Consider the following 20540-nt stretch of genomic DNA (forward strand, 5'->3'; position numbering starts at 1 on the left):
TGTTTATTCTATTTTATTTGAGCTTACACTTGACTTAAGACAATGCTACTTGGGAGCAAAGCACCATTTAACGTCGTCAACACCTTTTTGGCTTCTGCTCTGAATAACACAACAATGTCTTATAACGTACAGCTTGAAAGTGCAAAGGCAGACCAATAATATAAAAGTAGCTTGTGAAAAAGTAGCTTGTGAATAATAGTAAATAGTAAAAAAAAGTAATATACTGGAAACGTGTGTCCTGTCAAAGTACATTCATAATTGTGCGGTACTACTGTGATACTATATGGGTGAATCTATTGTCACACAGATACAGAGTCAGTTACAAGTTTGCATACGTTTCTGCTTCGTATATATGATCCCAGAAAGCTGCAAGAAAATGTTTGCAAACCTTTTGTTAGAGATTCACAGATTCAGTCTACATCACCAACTTGCACATTACAAAGGATTCTTCATGTTTGTTTGTTCTTAAATAAGATTTAGCTCATCTCAACAAAACCCGAGATTTGTCTGAGCTTTTCTACTTTCTTTTGATGGTGGTGTTTTACTCCCATCTGTGTTGTGGCTTGCACAGAGCCAACGTATTTTTGGTGTACTCCAGTCTAAATCCTGGGTACAGCGGCTCAGAGAATTCAGTGTGGTAAGTGTACAGGTGAGTCATGGTGTCCTGAGACACAGCATAGAAGGACAGAATGCCGGCCGGCCAGTCCAAAAATACGCCGGCCCTTCTGGACTGGAAGTAGGGGGCAGGTATGTATTGTCTCACATTGTTGTGACTGAAGGCATACTTGCCATCATAGTAGCGGAGACGCCAGGATTGATCATTGTGTCCGAAGATGGTCTTCTTGCCGATTGCTCCCCTGGTGATTCCTTTGTACACCACTCCAAACCCAACACACTGTGCTGTCCACTCTACTTCCCAGTAGCACTTGGAGGACAAAGCCTCTTCACAAAGCACTTGTCCAACATTTAAAAATCTCTCAGGGCTGTCAGGATACGAATGATGTGTTTCCGTTAGAGTCACCTGTTTGTTGTCCTTAGAAAACTCCAGCTGTGAATGAGCTGAACTCAGGTTGAATGTGAGCTCACAGGCATCTGAACACAAACAAAGATCACAATAGAACTGCTGAATACTGTCACACATAAAGTGACCACCACAGATGCAGGAAGAAAATAGATTTGTAAATGTAAAGAACAATTCTGGAACATAGTAAAGACTTACACTTTGTCAGAGCAGATTTTAAGTAGCACTCTGCATTGTTCTCCAAACTAGGAAAAACCAAAGAAGTGTTATTTAAAAACTTGAAAGAACAAAAACAAAACTGTGCACAGGACCTCAGTCAGTTTTACCTCACAGTGAGGTGTGGGATGTCTTTCTGTAAAGCAGAGAACAGTTCTGCCCCCCGGTCCCCTGGGTGATTACAGCTCAGGTCCAGCTGCTTTAAGTGGGATGGGTTTGACCTCAGAGCTGCGGCCAGAAAGCTGCAGCCGGTCTCTGTGATTCCACAGGAAGACAGCCTGAAATGAGGAACATAACAAGAGAAGGACAATAAAACAACCGACTATGATGACTGGACATTGGAATTGAAACATTTCAAAATGAGACCAATCCCAGGTTATGGTGACAATAACTTAAACTGTCAATCCTGCTCCATCCTGTCAAACCTTAGTTTCTCCAGTTCACATGTTGGGCTTGCCAGTGCAGCAGACAGCAGCTCTATTCCCGAGTCTTTCAGGTCATTATCACTGAGGTCCAGCTCTTTCAGACCACAAGTGCTGGAGCTGAGAATTGTTGCAAGCGTTTCACAACTTTTCCCTGTGAGGTTGCATTCTCTCAGTCTGGAAAAGACAAAGAAAAGTTGACATAAAAGACTTAACGATACTTGTCAATCACTTTACAGAAACACATTTTTTTATGTAATTTTAGGGAGAAAATTAAGTTCTGTAAGGTTGTAGTTGGATCATGTAATCTATGTTTATCCACTGGGTTACAGAAAGACAAATCGATTGTTCTATCAAAACTGTACTCACAGGACTACATTGGACTCTTTGATGACAGGCAGCAGTCTGATGAGACCTTCCTCCGATCTTGAATATTTTCTTATGTCAAAATCGGCAGAGTCGTCTTTGGAGGTCAGCAACACAAACACCAGGGCAGACCACTGTGAAGATGAAAGTTTGGTCTCTGACAGTTGACCTGAGTTCAGGTAGGTTTGGATCTCCTCCACCAGGGACAGATCGTTGAGCTCACTCAGACAGTGGAAGAGATTGATGCATCTCTCTGGAGATGGGTTTTGTCTGACCTTCTCCTTGATGTACTCCACAATTTCCTTAGTTTGCTTGCTCTCCATTTTGGTCAGGACTTTCTTCAACAAGGTATGATTAGATGTCTGTGAGAGACCAAGGAGGAACCGCAGGAAAAGATCCAGGTGTCCGTTGTTGCTTTGCAGGGCTTTATCTACTGCAGTCTTTAGAAGGATGGTCACATCTCTCACGGCCGGCTGGACCATGGGGCTTTCTTCTGGCTCCAATAAGTTCTGACTGAAGCAAGTGAATGTGTGAAAAACGTGAAATGCAGCCAGAAACTCCTGCATGCTGAGATGCACGAAGCTAAAGACCCTCTCCGGACAGAGTCTGGAGTCACTAGCTGAGACCTCGGTGAAAATTCCTGAACGTACTGCAGCACCAGTGAGGTTGAGGTTGTACTCGTTCAGTTCACTCTCATAGAAGATCATGTTGCCTTTCATCAGCTGCTCAAAGGCCAGGCGTCCGAGCTTCAAGATCATTTCTTCATCCTCCATGACAGATTCCTCTTCTTCTTCTGAATACTTCAGTTTCTTGACCTGCGTGTTGACTTTCACAAAATGGGTGTACATTTGTGTCAGAGTCTTTGGCATCTCTCTTGTGCCCGCCTCCTCCCCTCTCTCCATTTCTGCTTCCAAAATCTTCTGCAGAACTGTGGCAGATATCCAGCTGAAAACCGGTATGTGACACATGATGTGGATACTTCGGGAGGATTTAACATGTGCGATGACTCTGTTGGCCACGTCTTGATCAGAGATCTTTTTCCTGAAGTACTCCTCCTTCTGGGGATCATTGAATCCTCGAATCTCTGTCACACGATCTACAAGACGGGCTGGCACGCGATTTGCTGCTGCAGGCCTGGAGGTTATCCAGATATGTGCGGAGGGAAGCAGGTTCCCCTTGATGAGGTTTGTCAGCAGCACATCTACTAAAGCTGGCTCAGAGGCACTCTGGCAGGTCTCATTGTGGTCAAAGTCCAGTGGAAGTCTGCACTCATCCAACCCATCAAATATCATCACCAGCTTGTATTTGGCAAAATCTGACAGTCCGGATTCTTTTGCCTCCACAAGAAAATGATGAAGAAACTGTGTCAGAGTGTAGCGTCTCTCTCTCATCAGATTCAGCTCCCGAAAAGGAAGATTGATTAGGAGTTGAGTGTCCTGGTTGACTCTTCCCTCTGCCCAATCCAGATTAAATTTGTGGACAGAGATTGTTTTGCCAATGCCAGAAATCCCTTTGGTCAGCACTGTTCTGATCAACTGGTCCTGTCCCAAAAGGGGTTTGAAGATGTCTTCACATTTAATGGGTTTATCTTCTGTTGCTTGTCTCCTGGTTGCAGCCTCAATCTGCCTGACTTCATGTTCAATGTTGACAGCTCCACTGTCTCCCTCTGTGATGTAGAGCTCAGTGTAGATTTTGTTCAGAGACGTCTGGTTGCAGTGTTTTGATACTCCCTCCAATATAAATTCGAACTTCTTCAGTTTTTGTCTGAGTTTACGCTGGCAGACAGCCAGCTCACCATAAACACCTGAAGCCAAACAGAAGACATGAAATAAACACAATTCTCTCTGTTTACCTTCAGAATTCTTTGATTGCTTATGACAAGAACCCATTTTTCATATTTCACATTCCTCTAGGTACTTACGATTCTCCAGTAGGTTTGCATACTCGCTGTGGCCGTTTTCCTTCAGCACATGTACAATGATCTTCAGCGCCCCCTCCTTGGCTTCCTTTCTATGTTCAGGACCCAACGCGCCCTCATCTTCCTTTTCACTCTCTGAAGATTCTGAGAAGAGAATCTTTTCACATCTTCTCAGCTCGCTCAAAAACAGCTTTGTGCCATGGACTTCCACCATCTGTTATGGAGAAAAGAGTGTGAAAGAAATGCTTACGCAGACACATTCAACAGTTGGACATCATTAGATTATGTTCTTGTGTACTATGGTTGAACGAGAGAGCGCAGAAAACTCCAGGGAAGATAAAAAGTTAGTAAAATGGTAAGGGAATGATGTGGATATGCAGATAGAGAGGGGAGGAGGAGAGAGCAGCTCAGTGCATCATGGGAAGTCTCAGGCCTATAGCAGAATAACTAGGGGCTGGTCCAAGGCAAGCAAGTCAGGCCCTAACTATAAGCTTTATCAAAAAGGAGTGTTTTAAGACTACTCTTAAACGTAGAGAGGGTGTCTACCTCCTGGACCCAATCTGGGAGTTGGTTCCACAAGAGAGGAGCTTGATAACTAGAATAGCAAAGTTATGTCAGTGAAAGAATGCAGTCCTTGAAATTTGTTATATGCTGGACTTAAATGCTAGTTTGGCGCTGGAGGCCAAGGCAGTGTCATCCATGATGACTATTTCATTAGATAATGTGTATCTAAGGTGTTTAGGGAACAAGCACAATAACCTCAGTTTTGTCTAATTTAAGTGGGAGAAAATGACAGAACATCCAGGTCTTTACGCCCTTATGGCATGCATGGAGTTTATATAATTGACTGGACTCCTCTGGCTTCATTCGGCAGGTAAAGTTGGAAGTCATCAGCATAGCAGTGAAAAGTTAGTGTTTCCGAATAATTTTTCCCTAAATGAAGGCGATATGAGGTGAATAGTTTTAGTCCGAGCACTGAACTTTGAGGAACGCTGTGTCTAACTTTCTTGTGTATGGAAGACAAACTGAAATCAATCTGACAAATTCGGTCACGACAATTATTACAGCCGATGTGGTCTAAGTTCATGAAAAACTGTTACCCACCTTAAATAAGGCGTTTCCATCCATTCCTGTTAGTTCTGGATTGTCATGTTGGTCCCTATGGTCATATTGTAGATAAATGTATCATAATATGTGTATTTGAATTGGAAACTATCAGATTCCCTATTTGAGAGTTCTGTGTGATGAGTAACAACACATCAACTCAGCTCCTCGTTAATTTCACTGTAAAGTTTGGATAGAATAATCTTAAAATAATACTGAAGACAATAATTACATGTCTGCTACGTTGAAGTTAGGAACATCAGGCATGGATCGATCACTTCTCTGGGACATGCAGGACAAAGTGGATGTGCTTGTCTTCTCACACTGTCCTGTGCTGAAAGGGTGGGGGGGAAATGATCACAGGATGTTGGAAATAAATAACTGTTAGTGTCTGAATTCTCAAACTGCACTTTACCAGTACGGATCCATCTCAGTCTCCTCAGTAAGATCCGTCTTGGAGACACTGGAGACACTGGAGACCTGCTTTTTGAATCAAAATTGTGTAGATTAAGACTTCCATAACTTAATCACGAGGCTCACAAATGATCAGGCGGTAACGAACGTTGATGAATAAGTTCTGTATTTGTTTTTAATATTTCTATTCCTGCGCACATGGCAGTTCTCCGTGTGCGTGGAGACTCTGCTGGACGCGCTGCTTACGTCGAGTTAACGGATTTCTAGATCGAGTTTCAGTGCACATTTTTTTTGTGTTTTCCTAACTGTGATTGTTACAATGATCCGGACAAACAGCCTCTTTTTACAGACATTTTCTGCTTCGCTTGTTGAAACACGTTTCAGACCAGAATCTATGGTGAATTTTTTCTGCGTCACAAAGGAAAATTACCAAACGGCGCCACGTCCACAGAAAATGATCCACTCCCCGCCCGAGCAGCTTCAAATACATTCATCATCACATAATCATCACATCATTATCATCTGTTGCTTTTCTTTAGTACAAGTATGGTAAAATAACGGCACACGTCACCTCTTTTGCGCGCCTTTTCCTCCGTGTCGTCTCTAATTCACTTCTTAGGTTTCACTTTCGTTCTGACTGTTCGGTCAGGAATGTTTCCTCGCCCTCTTTTAGATAAATATTGATATATTTACGTATATGATTCAAAGCTGTTTGCGTGACAGCCTTGGTTGGACGCAGATGTTTACTGTGTATGCTTCATTATTTCTGTTGTATTGGCACATGTGTGTTATGTTTATTATGCTGAAACAAACAGGAAACCTTATTTAAGTTCTAAGACAACTTTGATTTATGGTTATCTGGGATTATAAACACAATATATTTGTTCCCTGTATCTTCTCCACTATTTTGTGTCATGTCTGAAATAAGCAATAAAAGGAAGTCTAAGTCTAAGTTTAATATAAAGACCCAGTTTATGATACAGCAACAAGAAAACATGAGCACAATTCTCACCAAACGTGTTCCCTCATCATAAGTCAAATACATTGAGCCTGCAGTGATGGCAGACAGACAGCTGCATGTCTCAGTGCTGGTTGAGTGGCGGCCTGGTGTTACAGAAGATCTTCTATCAGCAACACTTTCCTTCACTTTTGACAGTGAAGTTAGATAACACTATAACAAAGTGTTATCTTCAGCTGAACTAGTTAGAGGTTAGATAAGGGGGGGGACTCAAATACAGTTTCTGCACAGGACCCCCCAAAAGGTCAGGGGAGGTCCTGAGTGAACTGGGAAACAAACAATAATGATGATTTAGGTTTAGCACTTCTAAAGATTTGCTTTGGTGTGAATTTATTAGGAGGCAAGAACCAGACAGGGATCCTTTATATTGCAGGAGTTTATTTGTGCATGACAAGAGTCAGATAATCATCTGTGATCTTCAGGGAAAAAATGGGTACACATTGTTTTGAAGTATTCAAGGTAAAAATAATTATTCAATGACAACAGAGATAAATAAATTCCATATCACCAAGTTTTTACATTACAATGGACTCTGTTGTGTTTGTTTGCCTTGGATTGTAAATAAGATTGAAATGCTTGTAGACATAGGGAACCGGTACGTATGCACACATGCACACTGGGACTGGTCTAGCTTTTCCACTTTGATTCAATGTCGATGTCTTATGTGCATCTGTGTTGTGGCTTGCACAGAGCTAACGTATTCCCTGCAGATGCCAGTCTAAATCCTGGGTACAGCGGCTCAGAGAATTCAGCGTTGTAAGTGTACAGGTGAGTCATGGTGTTTGGAGACACAGCATAGAGGGACAGAATGCCAGCCGGCCAGTCCAAAAATACTCCGACCCTTCTGGACTGGAAGTAGGGGACAGATATGTCTTCTCTTATCTTTCTGTGACAGACGGAGTACTTGCCCTCATAGTAGCGAAGACTCCAGGATTTTTCGTTGTATCCAAGGATGGACTCGTAACCGTTTGCTTTCCTGCTAATTCCTTTGTATGATACTCCTAACCCCATCCACTCACCTGTCCACTCTACTTCCCAGTAGCACTTGGAAGACAAACCCTCTTCACAAAGCACTTGTCCCCAGTCTGTGAATCTCTCAGGGCTGTCGGGATACGACTGATGTGTTTCCGTTCGTGTCACCCGTTGGTTGTCCTCAGAAAACTCCAGCTGTGAATGAGCTGAACTCAGGTCGAATGTGAGCTCACAGGCATCTGAACACAAACAGAGATCACAATAGAAATGCTTAAACTGTCCAAAATACAAAGTGACCGTATAGACAACAGAATCATTCATGGAAAATAGATTTGTTAATGTAAAGAACAATTCTGGAACATAGTAAAGACTTACACTTTGTCAGAGCAGATTTTAAGTAGCACTCTGCATTGTCCTCCAAACTAGGAAAAACCAAAGAACTGTTATTTCAAAACTTGAAAGAACAAAAACAAGACCCTTCACAGGACCTCTGTCAGTATTACCTCAGAGTGAGGTGTGGGATGTCTGTCTGTAAAGCAGAGAGCAGTTCTGCCCCCCGGTCCCCTGGGTGATTACAGCTCAGGTCCAGCTGCTTTAAGTGGGATGGGTTTGACCTCAGAGCTGCGGCCAGAAAGCTGCAGCCGGTCTCTGTGATTCCACAGAATGACAGACTGAAATCAGGAACAGAACAAGAGTAGGAGAATAAAACAAATGAAATGTAGATCCCAGAATGCGATACACCAACTGTCATGACTGGACATGGGAGTTTCAGATTCCTCAATCCCAGGTTATGATGGTTCTGTTGTAAAGGCATTAACTTAAATCATGGTCCTTCTTCACCAACCTTAGTTTTTCCAGTTCACATGTTGGGCTTGCCAGTCCAGCAGACAGCAGCTCTATTCCCGAGTCTTGCAGGTCATTTTCACTGAGGTCCAGCTCTTTCAGACCACAAGGGCTGGAGCTGAGAATTGTTGCAAGTGTTGCACAACTTTTCCCTATGAGGTTGCATTCTCTAAGCCTGGAAGAGATAAAGAAATGTAACACCTACAGAGATGACAATTGCCAAGGAAATTAGAAACAAATTAGATTGTCACAAATGGAATGGCACACTGTGGCTTCTGTACTCATTAAAGCCATAGGTTAGTAATTTCACAAAATGAAACATTTTGGACATACTTGCCATTAACTTACCAGGAACATGTGAAAAGTTATAGAGAACTTCAGAAAAACTGGGTGGCAGATAAACATACAAATCAATTGTTCTATAAAAACTGTACTTACAAGGCTACTTTGGACTCTTTGATGACAGGCAGCAGTCTGATGAGACCTTCCTCCGATCTTGAATATTTTCTCATGTCAAAATCGCCCAAGTCGTCTTTGGAGGTCAGCAACACAAACACCAGGGCAGACAACTGCGAAGATGTAAGTTCCTCAACTCCACTGGAGACACTGGAGACCTGTTTTTTGAATCAAAATTGTGTAGATTAATGACTTCCATAACTTAATCATGAGGCTCACAAATGATCACGTGGTAACGGACCTGTGGCCCGCTGATGATGATGATGATGATGATGATGATGGGACTAATAATGAGGGAGATGTGTATTTGATGGGACCTGTTTCCTCCTGTGGGACACCACGGACACTCGCCTCATATGTTCAAGAACTGCATGTACGTTGTGCTAAGAGGACAAATTTATTGACAGCAAGCCGTCATGAGTCATGCGTCTGAGGTTTCAGTGATGCACTTTTAGTGGTTCACTCCTCTGTGCAATGTAGTGTAGCTATTACTGTGTTAAATGATCCCTGTAGACAGAGGGAGCGTGAGCCTCACGTTGGAGTGAGTAGATGTACAGTATATGTATGTATTTGTTTTGAATATTTCTATTCCTGTGCACATCGCAGTATCTCTTGTACGTGGTGGCTCAGTTAGTCCAGGAAGTAGGTATTCCTGATCAAGGTTTTGTGCATTCTGTCTGTGAAGGTTCTCAGTCCTCCAGGTCATGGTATCCAAGGAAAGTTCATCTTCGGCAACTGGACTTCCTGGTTAAGTCTTGACGACGTTTCACCTCCCTTTAGTTCTGGCAGACGGGTGAGGATTCCAAAGATTTAACCTGTTTTTCAACAAAACACTGTATACATGTAGCTCTCAAACCCAGCAAAAGGCTGAGAGAGAAATTGATCCACCCAAAAGACCCCACAAGAAGAGCAACCTGCTGTATGCACTCCATTGCAGTGAGGAATGCACAGACATGTACATCGAGGAAACCAAACAACCATTAAACAAACGCATGGCCAGCTCTTTAGGACGGACTCAGCAGTCCACCTACACAGGGACACTCCTTTGAGAACAACAATGTACACATTCTGGACAGGGAAGACAGATGGTTTGAAAGAGGAGTAAAGATGCAATCTACTAGGTAGAGACACCATCTCTGAACAGAGGGGGAGGTCTACAACACCACTTATTATCACCCACATACAATGCTGTTGTTTCATCCCTTCCCAGGAGACTAAACAACCATTCAGCCTCTAATGAGCATCGTTACAGCAGAAAGGAGAACCCCAACGATCGTTATTATTCACACGTGGCCATCCTTGGAATCCCCACCAGTCTGTCAGAACTACAGAAGCCTTTCGGATGAGAGGAGAAACATATTCAAGGCTGAACATGTTTCAGACCAAGCTGATATGATCTTTTGCAAATTTTCTCTGCGTCACAAAGGAAAACAACCAAACGGTGCCTCGTCCACAGTGAATATTCCACGCCCCGTCCAGCAGATTCAGATAGCAGTATCATAGTATATCTTATTTACATTAATCTGTTGCGTTTCTTGATTAAATTTATGAAACAACACTCACCTCTCTAACGCTCCTCTTCTTCGGTGCAGTTGGGTTGTCTCTGCCCCACTTCTTAGGTTTCACTTTCGATGTGACTGTTCAGCCCAGTCTTGCCAGTTTATTACCACATACAGCAGCAAGGAAACGCGAGTGAATGAATCAGACAAACACATTGAGCAAGCAGTGATGAAAGATAGACAGCTGCACATCCGTGCTGGCAGCCTCCCTGTTATTACAGACGATCCTTTCGTCAACAACACTTTTCTTTGCTTTTGATTGTGAAGTCAGGTAATGAAGTTTTATCTTAAGCTGAACTAACCTTACAAGCCAGTGTAGTGGAAAATAAGTGAGATAACAAATACAGCAAATACAAGCAAATACAGTTTCTGCACAGGACCCACCAAAAGGTCAGGGGGGGTCCTAAGTGAACTTGGACACAAACGATAACGATGATTTAGGTTTGGCACTTCTAAAGATACTTTGGTGGGAATTCATTAGGAGGCAAGAACCAGACAGGGATGTTAGAGTTTATAAAGGTTTATTTGTGCACAACAAGAGTCAGAGAATCATCTGTGATTGGACAGTGATTGTACTGTGAGGGTAACAGAGGTTCTCTAGCATACAGGGCAACACACTGCCATGGGAAGTAACACAAATATGACCCATCAACCAGAGCATGAGAGCAAAAGTAACAAACTGCCACCTGAAGATGGTCTGACACTAAACCTGGTCAGTATAGGTTTATTATTTAAATTCCTCAAACAACATAACATGGGAGTTCTCTCTTTCTGTCTTTCTGCAACATCCCTTACAAAATAAAAGCGCTTCTATTCAAAAGTGTAGTGAGTAAATCGTTGAAGACTAAGTTCAGTTCAGTTACAGAGAAAAAGAGCAACACAAATAAACATTCACCAGGACTATCTCATCTCTAGGGTAAAACAGACGTGAGTTAACTACAATGTATGTCCTGTCAACTTACGTCCATATGTACGCTACATAAGTGAATATATTGATACACAGATACACAGTCGGGTACAAGTTTGCGTATGTTTCTGCTTTGTATATAATCTCAGAAAGTTGCATACCTCCACCTCTCCAGATTTTCCTCCACCTGCTCCCTGCTCTCAATACAGATCACAGTCATCTGCAAACGTCGGATCTTTTCACAATTCATACTAATCACACAGTTTCCACAACTGTTAAAGCAGTAAAACTAATTATTATCAATTACAATAGAAAAAATAAATTCCAACTCACCAACTTTTTACATGAGAAAGGATTCTTTTTTGTTTGTTGGGTTTGGATCGTATCTAAGATTTATCTTAGCAATGGAAATGCTTATGGACATATAACACATCTAAGGGATGTCGATGTCTTATGCACATCTGTGTTGTGGCTTGCAAAGAGCCAACGTATCCCCTGCAGACGCCACCTTGAATCCTGGGTACAGCGGCTCAGAGAATTCAGTGTTGTAAGTGTACAGGTGAGTCATGGTCTTCGGAGACACAGCATAGAAGGACAGAGTGCCGGCCGGCCAGTCCAAAAATACTCCGACCCTTCTGGACTGGAAGTAGGGGGCAGGTATGTCTACTCTCACATTGTTGTGACAGACGGAGTACTTGCCATCATAGTTGCGGAGACGCCAGGATTTATCGTTGTGACCCATGACTGAGTCTTTGCTGGTTGCTCTCCTGGTGATTCCTTTGTATGCCACTCCAAACCCAATCCACTGTGCTCTCCACTCTACTTCCCAGTAGCACTTGGAAGACAAACCCTCTACACAAAGCACTTGTCCCCAGTCTGTGAATCTATTAGGGTGGTCAGGATACGAATGATGTGTTTCCGTTAGAGTCACCTGTTTGTTGTCCTCAGAAAACTCCAGCTGTGAATGAGCTGAACTCAGGTCAAATGTGAGCTCACAGGCATCTGAACACAAACAAAGATCACAATAGAACTGCTGAATACTGTCACACATAAAGTGACCACAACAGATGCAGGAAGAAAATAGATTTGTTAATGTAAAGAACAATTCTGGAACATAGTAACGACTTACACTTTGTCAGAGCAGATTTTAAGTAGCACTCTGCATTGTTCTCCAAACTAGGAAAAACCAAAGAAGTGTTATTTAAGAACTTGAAAGAACAAAAACAAAACCGTGCACAGGACCTCAGTCAGTTTTACCTCACAGTGAGGTGTGGGATGTCTTTCTGTAAAGCAGAGAACAGTTCTGCCCCCCGGTCCCCTGGGTGATTACAGCTCAGGTCCAGCTGCTTTAAGTGGGATGGGTTTGACCTCAGAGCTGCGGCCAGAAAGCTGCAGCCGGTCTCTGTGATTCCACAGGAAGACAGCCTGAAATGAGGAACATAACAAGAGAAGGACAATAAAACAACCGACTATGATGACTGGACATTGGAATTGAAACATTTCAAAATGAGACCAATCCCAGGTTATGGTGACATTAACTTAAACTGTCAACCCTGCTCCTTCTTCCTCTCAAACCTTAGTTTCTCCAGTTCACATGTTGGGCTTGCCAGTGCGGCAGACAGCAGCTCTATTCCCGAGTCTTTCAGGTCATTATCACTGAGGTCCAGCTCTTTCAGACCACAAGTGCTGGAGCTGAGAATTGTTGCAAGCGTTTCACAACTTTTCCCTGTGAGGTTGCATTCTCTCAGTCTGGAAAAGACAAAGAAAATAATTTAGGTAATATCTTTTTCACCTGATTTGATTTTTAGGGAAAAGTATGAAAGCTAAGGCATTTGACATATTTGTCAGTCACTTACCAGGAACACAGGACATGTCAACATTTTTATGTAATTATAGGGAAAGCAGTAAGTTCTGTAAGGTTGTAGTTGAATCATTGTAATCTATGTTTATCCACTGGGTAAGAGAAAGACTAATCAATTGACCCCCCAAAACTGTACTCACAGGACTACATTGGACTCTTTGATGACAGGCAGCAGTCTGATGAGACCTTCCTCCGATCTTGAATATTTTCTCATGTCAAAATCGGCAGAGTCGTCTTTGGAGGTCAGCAACACAAACACCAGGGCAGACCACTGTGAAGATGAAAGTTTGGTCTCTGACAGTTGACCTGAGTTCAGGTAGGTTTGGATCTCCTCCACCAGGGACAGATCGTTGAGCTCACTCAGACAGTGGAAGAGATTGATGCATCTCTCTGGAGATGGGTTTTGTCTGATCTTCTCCTTGATGTACTCCACAATTTCCTTAGTTTGCTTGCTCTCCATTCTGGTCAGGACTTTCTTCAACAAGGTATGATTAGATGTCTGTGAGAGACCAAGGAGGAACCGCAGGAAAAGATCCAGGTGTCCGTTGTTGCTTTGCAGGGCTTTATCTACTGCAGTCTTTAGAAGGATGGTCACATCTCTCACGGCCGGCTGGACCATGGAGCTTTCTTCTGGCTCCAATAAGTTCTGACTGAAGCAAGTGAATGTGTGAAAAACGTGAAATGCAGCCAGAAACTCCTGCATGCTGAGATGCACGAAGCTAAAGACCCTCTCCGGACAGAGTCTGGAGTCACTATCTGAGACCTCGGTGAAAATTCCTGAACGTACTGCAGCACCAGTGAGGTTGAGGTTGTACTCATTCAGTTCACTCTCATAGAAGATCATGTTTCCTTTCATCAGCTGCTCAAAGGCCAGGCGTCCGAGCTTCAAGATCATTTCTTCATCCTCCATGACAGATTCCTCTTCTTCTGCTGAATACTTCAGTTTCTTGACCTGCGTGTTGACTTTCACAAAATGGGTGTACATTTGTGTCAGAGTCTTTGGCATCTCTCTTGTGCCCGCCTCCTCCCCTCTCTCCATTTCTGCTTCCAAAATCTTCTGCAGAACTGTGGCAGATATCCAGCTGAAAACCGGTATGTGACACATGATGTGGATACTCCTGGAGGATTTAACATGTGCGATGACTCTACTGGCCACGTCTTGATCAGAGATCTTTTTCCTGAAGTACTCCTCCTTCTGGGGATCATTGAATCCTCGAATCTCTGTCACACGATCTACCAGACGGGCTGGCACGCGATTTGCTGCTGCAGGCCTGGAGGTTATCCAGATATGTGCGGAGGGAAGCAGGTTCCCCTTGATGAGGTTTGTCAGCAGCACATCTACTAAAGCTGGCTCAGAGGCACTCTGGCAGGTCTCATTGTGGTCAAAGTCCAGTGGAAGTCTGCACTCATCCAACCCATCAAATATCATCACCAGCTTGTATTTGGCAAAATCTGACAGTCCGGATTCTTTTGCCTCCACAAGAAAATAATGAAGAAACTGTGTCAGAGTGTAGTGTCTCTCTCTCATCAGATTCAGCTCCCGAAAAGGAAGATTGATGAGGAGTTGAATGTCCTGGTTGACTCTTCCCTCTGCCCAATCCAGATTAAATTTACGGACAGAGATTGTTTTGCCAATGCCAGAAATCCCTTTGGTCAGCACTGTTCTGATCAACTGGTCCTGTCCCAATAGGGGTTTGAAGATGTCTTCACATTTAATCGGTTTATCTTCTGTTGCTTGTCTCCTGGTTGCAGCCTCAATCTGCCTGACTTCATGTTCAATGTTGACAGCTCCACTGTCTCCCTCTGTGATGTAGAGCTCAGTGTAGATTTTGTTCAGAGACGTCTGGTTGCAGTGTTTTGATGCACCCTCATATATGTATTCAAACTTCTTCAGTTTTTGTCTGAGTTTACGCTGGCAGACATCCAGCTCACCATAAACACCTGAAGCCAAATAGAAGACATGAAACACACTTTTTTTCTCTGTTCAAATCTTAGAACTTTGCAGCCTCAGAAGATGGCAAACTGGTACTTACAATTCTCCAGTAGGTTTGCATACTCGCTGTTGCCTGTTTCCTTCAGGACATGTAGCATGATCTTCAGCGCCCCCTCCATGGCTTCCTTTCTATGTTCAGGAGCCAACGCGCCCTCATCTTCCTTTTCACTCTCTGAAGATGCTGTTGAGTTGTGGAGGAGAATCTTTTCACATCTTCTCAGCTCGCTCAAAAACAGCTTTGTGCCATTGACTTCCATCAACTGTAATGGAGAAAGGAGTGTGAATGAAATGCTTAGACACATCCAAGAAAACAGTTGGACATCATTAGATTATGGTTGGTTGGTGTTGTGTTGGTCAAGGGTTGAACAACCGAGGTGCCCACTTGGCATGTAGCTGAACGCCACACAAGCCAGTAGGGTTAGCCACACTTAGCTTAGCCCAGGCAGAAGCAAGAGCTGAGGGGAGGATGGGACAGGAAATGGTCCTCCAGTGTTGACTTAAGGACCTAGGAAGCCTTACTTGAGAAAAAATACAGATATCTGACTCAAGTCAAGTTGAAAATGAGAAAAAATTGCCCCTAGTGTTGTGTTATTGTCATTGCGTCCATATTTCACCTTTGTATTAATCCCAAACACTGTCACAGAGCTCCCCTGCATTGAGTATTGTGTATCTGTATTGACAGATGACACAAGACTGTCATGACGCCGTATTTGTTGATGTTGTGAAGCGATCGACTCCACCCTGTCAGGTCCTATTATCAGGTTGGGACTTTCCTGCTGCCAACGGAATGCTCACCCAACTTCAATACAACACAACCATGACGCCACGTCATTTATTACAGCTGATCTGATCTGAGTTCATGACAAAGAGACTACCCACCTTAAATATGGCTTTTCCATCCATTACTGGTAATTCTGGTCGGTCATGTTGGTCCCTATGGTCACATTGTAGAAAAAAATGTTTTATTTATTAATGTGTATTTCATCTGGAAATTTATTTATTTATTATAGCAACATTCTAAGAGTTCTGTGTGATGATTAACAACACAGCAGCTCAGTTCCTTCTTAATGTCACTGTAACGTTTCGATAGAATAATCTAAAAATGATACTGACAATACGACAATAATCACAATGTTGAAGATAGGATGCTCCTGCATGGAATGATCCCTTCTCACATCCATACAAAAAGAGTAAGAAAAACACCTATTAGGAATTTCTTTGCTGAAATGTTCTTGATCCGGCATGGAACGACCACTCATGGACACACGGGACAAATCTGACTTCCGCGGTTTATCAAAAGTGTTTGAACTATAAAGAGAGAAGAAATTACAATTTAGAAATAAAATCACATGGCTAACAAATAGAACAGGCTACATAAATAAAAAAAACACCTGTCAGGCTTTTCTTTGCTGAAATTTTCTTGATCCGGCATGGAGCGACCGCTCATGGACACACGGGACAAATCTGACTTGCGTGGCTTGTCAAAAGTGATTGAACTTAAAGAGAGAAAACAATATTTTTAATAAAGTGACGAAGATAAGAAACAACACAGGCCACATACAAAAGAATACGAAAAACACCTATTAGGAATTTCTTTGCTGAAATTTTCTTGATCCGGCATGGAACGACCACTCATGGACACACGGGACAAATCTGACTTCCGCGGTTTATCAAAAGTGTTTGAACTATAAAGAGAGAAGAAAATTACAATTAAGAAATAAAATCACATGGCTAACAAACACAACAGGCTACATAAAAAAGGATAAGAAAAACACCTGTCAGGCTTTTCCTTGCTGAAATTTTCTTGATCCGGCATGGAGCGACCGCTCATGGACACACGGGACAAATCTGACTTGCGCGGCTTGTCAAAAGTGATTGAACTTTAAAGAGAGAAAACATTAATATTTTTAATAAAGTGACGAAGATAAGAAACAACACAGGCCACATACAAATAATAAGAAAAACACCTATTAGGAATTTCTTTGCTGAAATTTTCTTGATCCGGCATGGAACGACCACTCATGGACACATGGGACAAATCTGACTTCCGCGGTTTATCAAAAGTGTTTGAACTATAAAGAGGGAAGAAAATTACAATTAAGAAATAAAATCACATGGCTAACAAACAGAACAGGCTACATAAAAAAGGATAAGAAAAACACCTGTCAGGCTTTTCCTTGCTGAAATTTTCTTGATCCGGCATGGAGCGACCGCTCATGGACACACGGGACAAATCTGACTTGCGCGGCTTGTCAAAAGTGATTGAACTTTAAAGAGAGAAAACATTAATATTTTTAATAAAGTGACGAAGATAAGAAACAACACAGGCCACATACAAATAATAAGAAAAACACCTATTAGGAATTTCTTTGCTGAAATTTTCTTGATCCGGCATGGAACGACCACTCATGGACACATGGGACAAATCTGACTTCCGCGGTTTATCAAAAGTGTTTGAACTATAAAGAGGGAAGAAAATTACAATTAAGAAATAAAATCACATGGCTAACAAACAGAACAGGCTACATAAAAAAGGATAAGAAAAACACCTGTCAGGCTTTTCCTTGCTGAAGTTTTCTTGATCTGGCATGGAACGACCACTCATGGACACACGGGACGATGTGGACACATCTGTCCTCTTGCACTGTTCTGAGCTGAAATGGTGGTCAACAATGATTACATGATGTTGGGCATAAATGGCTGTAAATGTCTGTAAATTCTCTATCTGCACTTTACCAGGCAGGATCCATCTCGGTCTCCTCAGAAGAATCCATGCAGGGGACACCAGAGACACTGGAGACCTGCTTTCCTTTGGAGCAAAATTGTGTACATTGTTGTTAAGTATTTTTATTAAAGAATAAAAGGCGTGTTAATGGGGGTGCATGAAGTAACGTTAACATGAGGTCATTGCTACCTGACATTTGTGGAGGTTTGTTCGCTTGATCCAATCTGCGACTCTTTCTTGACCCCTTCGGCATGATGCAAATTGTTTATCTATGGACAGACAGACACACACTCTACAATTGTCATTGAAATGATGGGGGGTTGCTGGAGTGGTCATATACACGTCAAATGCCACTTCTTCCATGATGTAATTATGGGGGGGCCTTTGAAAGATTTCAGTTTGTCACTATTCAAATACATTCATTTACTTCAGGCTCTTCTAACTTCTTCATGCCTTCAGGTACAGGAACCATTCAAGACTTGTTCTGCATTCGGGTTAAATGTCCAGGCACATTTACATCCAGCATTTTAGGACATGCATTTCTAGCTACAAGTTACGTTTTTCTACACAATTTAAGCTTGAATTTGAATTGAACATGAATTTTGCCTCACGAGTAGGTTGATAAAAAGTATTATACAAACAATTATTATTATACAATCTTTGTCCTGTGTTAAGTATCATAATCATGACAACTTATGAATAAAGGAAAAATAACACAAAATCATTCAATGATGGTATCGGCAGTGGCGCCCCTGTATCTACTTGGTATGGCCCACTTCTACTGCCAATCTTGCAGTTGGCGCTCCTTAGACGTTATTACGTAACGGCGTCATCAACTCGCAATGACGGGGGCTAGCCAAAAATCTACCTGAGTAACTTCTTGTCAACAACACAAGTTAGAGTGACATATGTCAGAGCAGCTCCGCCTGCTCCTTGTTCCCCCCGCTGCTCTTCATAACGGAGAGCGTCTCAAATGGTGATTATTACATGTTACGTTCTTGTCTGTCACTATTTCAACTTTTCATGAATTCACAGTCTTTCGTTTTCACCGCCATTTTCTGCCCCGCATGGAAAAGCAGAAACGAGATAGTGCGAAATTTATCTGCGTCACAAAGGAAAACAAAGTAAACGGCGCCGCGTGCAGCAGTAAAAGACTCGGCAGCTTCAAAAAGCGTTTACGTAACGTTCATTTGTAGCGTATATTGGTTATAGTTATGATAAAAACAGTGAAACGTCACCTCTCCTGCGCTGATTCCTTCTGCGCTGTTCCCCCGTAGTCTGGGCTGTGTCGTGTCGCAGTCGCTCTGAATAACTTTCACTTTCACTTTGACTTGTTCAGGGAAATAACCCCTCCCTGCTGTTGTTGACATTAAAACACAGAGCATCACACACAGCTGCTGTCTCAGTGCTGGGTGGCGAAATGCCTCAGTATTAAAAATGTGAATGTGTGCATTTTGTTGTTGATTCACTCCTGGGTATTTATTTTTATTGTTGTCATCTCGTAGGCTTCCAATGATAAACCTCTCCTCCTAAGGTTCTTGGTACATGTTGGAGTGACCTGACCCTTCACCCTGCACTGACCTCAGGCTGCAGCAGAACAAACCACAGAGCTGATGAGGTATTTGTGCCTTTTCCAGTTCAAACCCCAGCAATGTTGTACGTTTCTCCATTCTAATTAAATATGCTCCTTTAGTAACACGTGGACGAGTTTGTCTCACTGGTGATTCATGTATATGGAGCTTTTCCAGTTTCATGCATCTCTGGTTTTCATTTGAGTCTGAGCCTTAATCCACATTAACACGCCAATAACATGACAATAACAAAGAACATATCAGTGACCACTTTGTGCCTTTAAACCAGGGGTGGGCAAACTTTTTGATTCGCGGGCCATAATGGGTTCTAAAATTTGACAGAGGGGCCGAGCAAGTCAAGGATGGATGGAGTGTTTGTGTGAACTAATATAAATGACATGTAAAAGCTATTATATGAAAGTATTTGGCCTTTAACAGGCAGCAAAGCATGAACATACAAGTCTCATTGTACAAATGGTTTTCCAAATGCATTAATTTAATTACATTTTATTTTAATAAACAGTAGAGAAATTCAAGTTCAGTTTCAGTGAGAACAGTGTTGTTGATCTCCCTTTTTTGTCGGTGCATCAAAGTCTGGAGTTAGTTTTGTTGTGGCAATTCTCAGGATAGATCCGAGGTGTTGGTCAGTTAACTTGGATCTGTGACGGGCTTGGTGATGATCATGACGCTAAATGTCTGCTCACATATGTAGGTCGAGCCAAAAAAAAAGACAGCATCTTCTGTGCCGTCCTCCGGAGGTTTAGTAATGTGGCTTTGTTAAGTGACGCATAAAAGCCATTCCGTTTAAGAGAATTAAACTTCTCCTTTAGGACGGAGTCAGATTCAAGATCGATCAGTTCCAATTGCAGCTCCTGTGGCGCTGTTTCAGGGTCTTGTGACAGGACAGGACACCAGCTGAAGTGACTTTTCAATCTTTTCCAAAAAAAGAGAACCTACGGCAGAATTCTCCGTGCAGGTCGTCAAGTGATTTGCTGTTTTGCGTCGTCTTTTTTACTTGCGTTGACTGCTTGCTAGCGTAGTTAGCATGCTTCGTAGCAAAGTGACCGCTGATGTTGTACTCTTTGAAAACCGCGACAGTTTCTTAGCATATCAGGCATACAGCCTTTGACCGGACTTAAGTGAAAAAATGTTTTGTTGTCCACTCCGTATTAAA

At 42.5% G+C, this 20540-nt stretch overlaps 2 protein-coding genes across 18 annotated transcripts in view; one reads left to right on the forward strand and one right to left on the reverse strand.

Annotated features, from left to right (window-relative positions):
• The window catches only part of LOC142995955 (pleckstrin homology domain-containing family A member 7-like), a 56098-nt gene extending 55913 nt beyond the window's left edge, over positions 1-185 (forward strand). For all 3 annotated transcript variants that reach the window (XM_076146816.1, XM_076146817.1, XM_076146818.1), the window contains one exon: positions 1-185. The gene's annotated coding sequence lies outside the window, so the exon portion shown is untranslated.
• On the reverse strand, positions 1-19102 carry LOC142995953 (NLR family CARD domain-containing protein 3-like). Of its 15 annotated transcripts, XM_076146802.1 has the most exons (18): positions 19034-19102; positions 17985-18064; positions 17807-17879; positions 17620-17724; positions 17425-17529; positions 17233-17337; positions 17038-17142; positions 16846-16950; positions 16651-16755; positions 16462-16566; positions 16274-16378; positions 15950-16004; positions 15111-15330; positions 13218-15018; positions 12792-12965; positions 12474-12641; positions 12346-12392; positions 10814-12218 (listed from the first exon to the last, which is right to left on the reverse strand). In XM_076146802.1, exons 2-18 carry the CDS (start codon positions 18046-18048, stop codon positions 11668-11670), a joined length of 3993 nt encoding a protein of 1330 aa, XP_076002917.1. In that variant the 5' UTR covers positions 18049-18064; positions 19034-19102; the 3' UTR covers positions 10814-11667. The 15 variants fall into 15 exon arrangements, with proteins under 15 accessions (XP_076002918.1, XP_076002921.1, XP_076002923.1 ...); XM_076146803.1 differs by lacking the exons at positions 10814-12218; positions 12346-12392; positions 12474-12641; ... (2 more) ...; positions 15111-15330; positions 19034-19102 and adding exons at positions 1-1092; positions 1220-1266; positions 1348-1515; ... (1 more) ...; positions 2029-3829; positions 3947-4157 and having other exon boundaries at positions 17985-18635; XM_076146801.1 differs by lacking the exon at positions 19034-19102 and having other exon boundaries at positions 17985-18635.
• Positions 19103-20540: the final 1438 nt, after the last annotated feature.

The sequence above is a fragment of the Genypterus blacodes genome, unplaced genomic scaffold (assembly GCF_046128005.1).
Source record: "Genypterus blacodes isolate CSIRO-AG114 ecotype Tasmania unplaced genomic scaffold, CSIRO-AGI_Gbla_v1 ptg000034l_1, whole genome shotgun sequence".
In the NCBI taxonomy this organism is placed as follows: domain Eukaryota; kingdom Metazoa; phylum Chordata; class Actinopteri; order Ophidiiformes; family Ophidiidae; genus Genypterus; species Genypterus blacodes.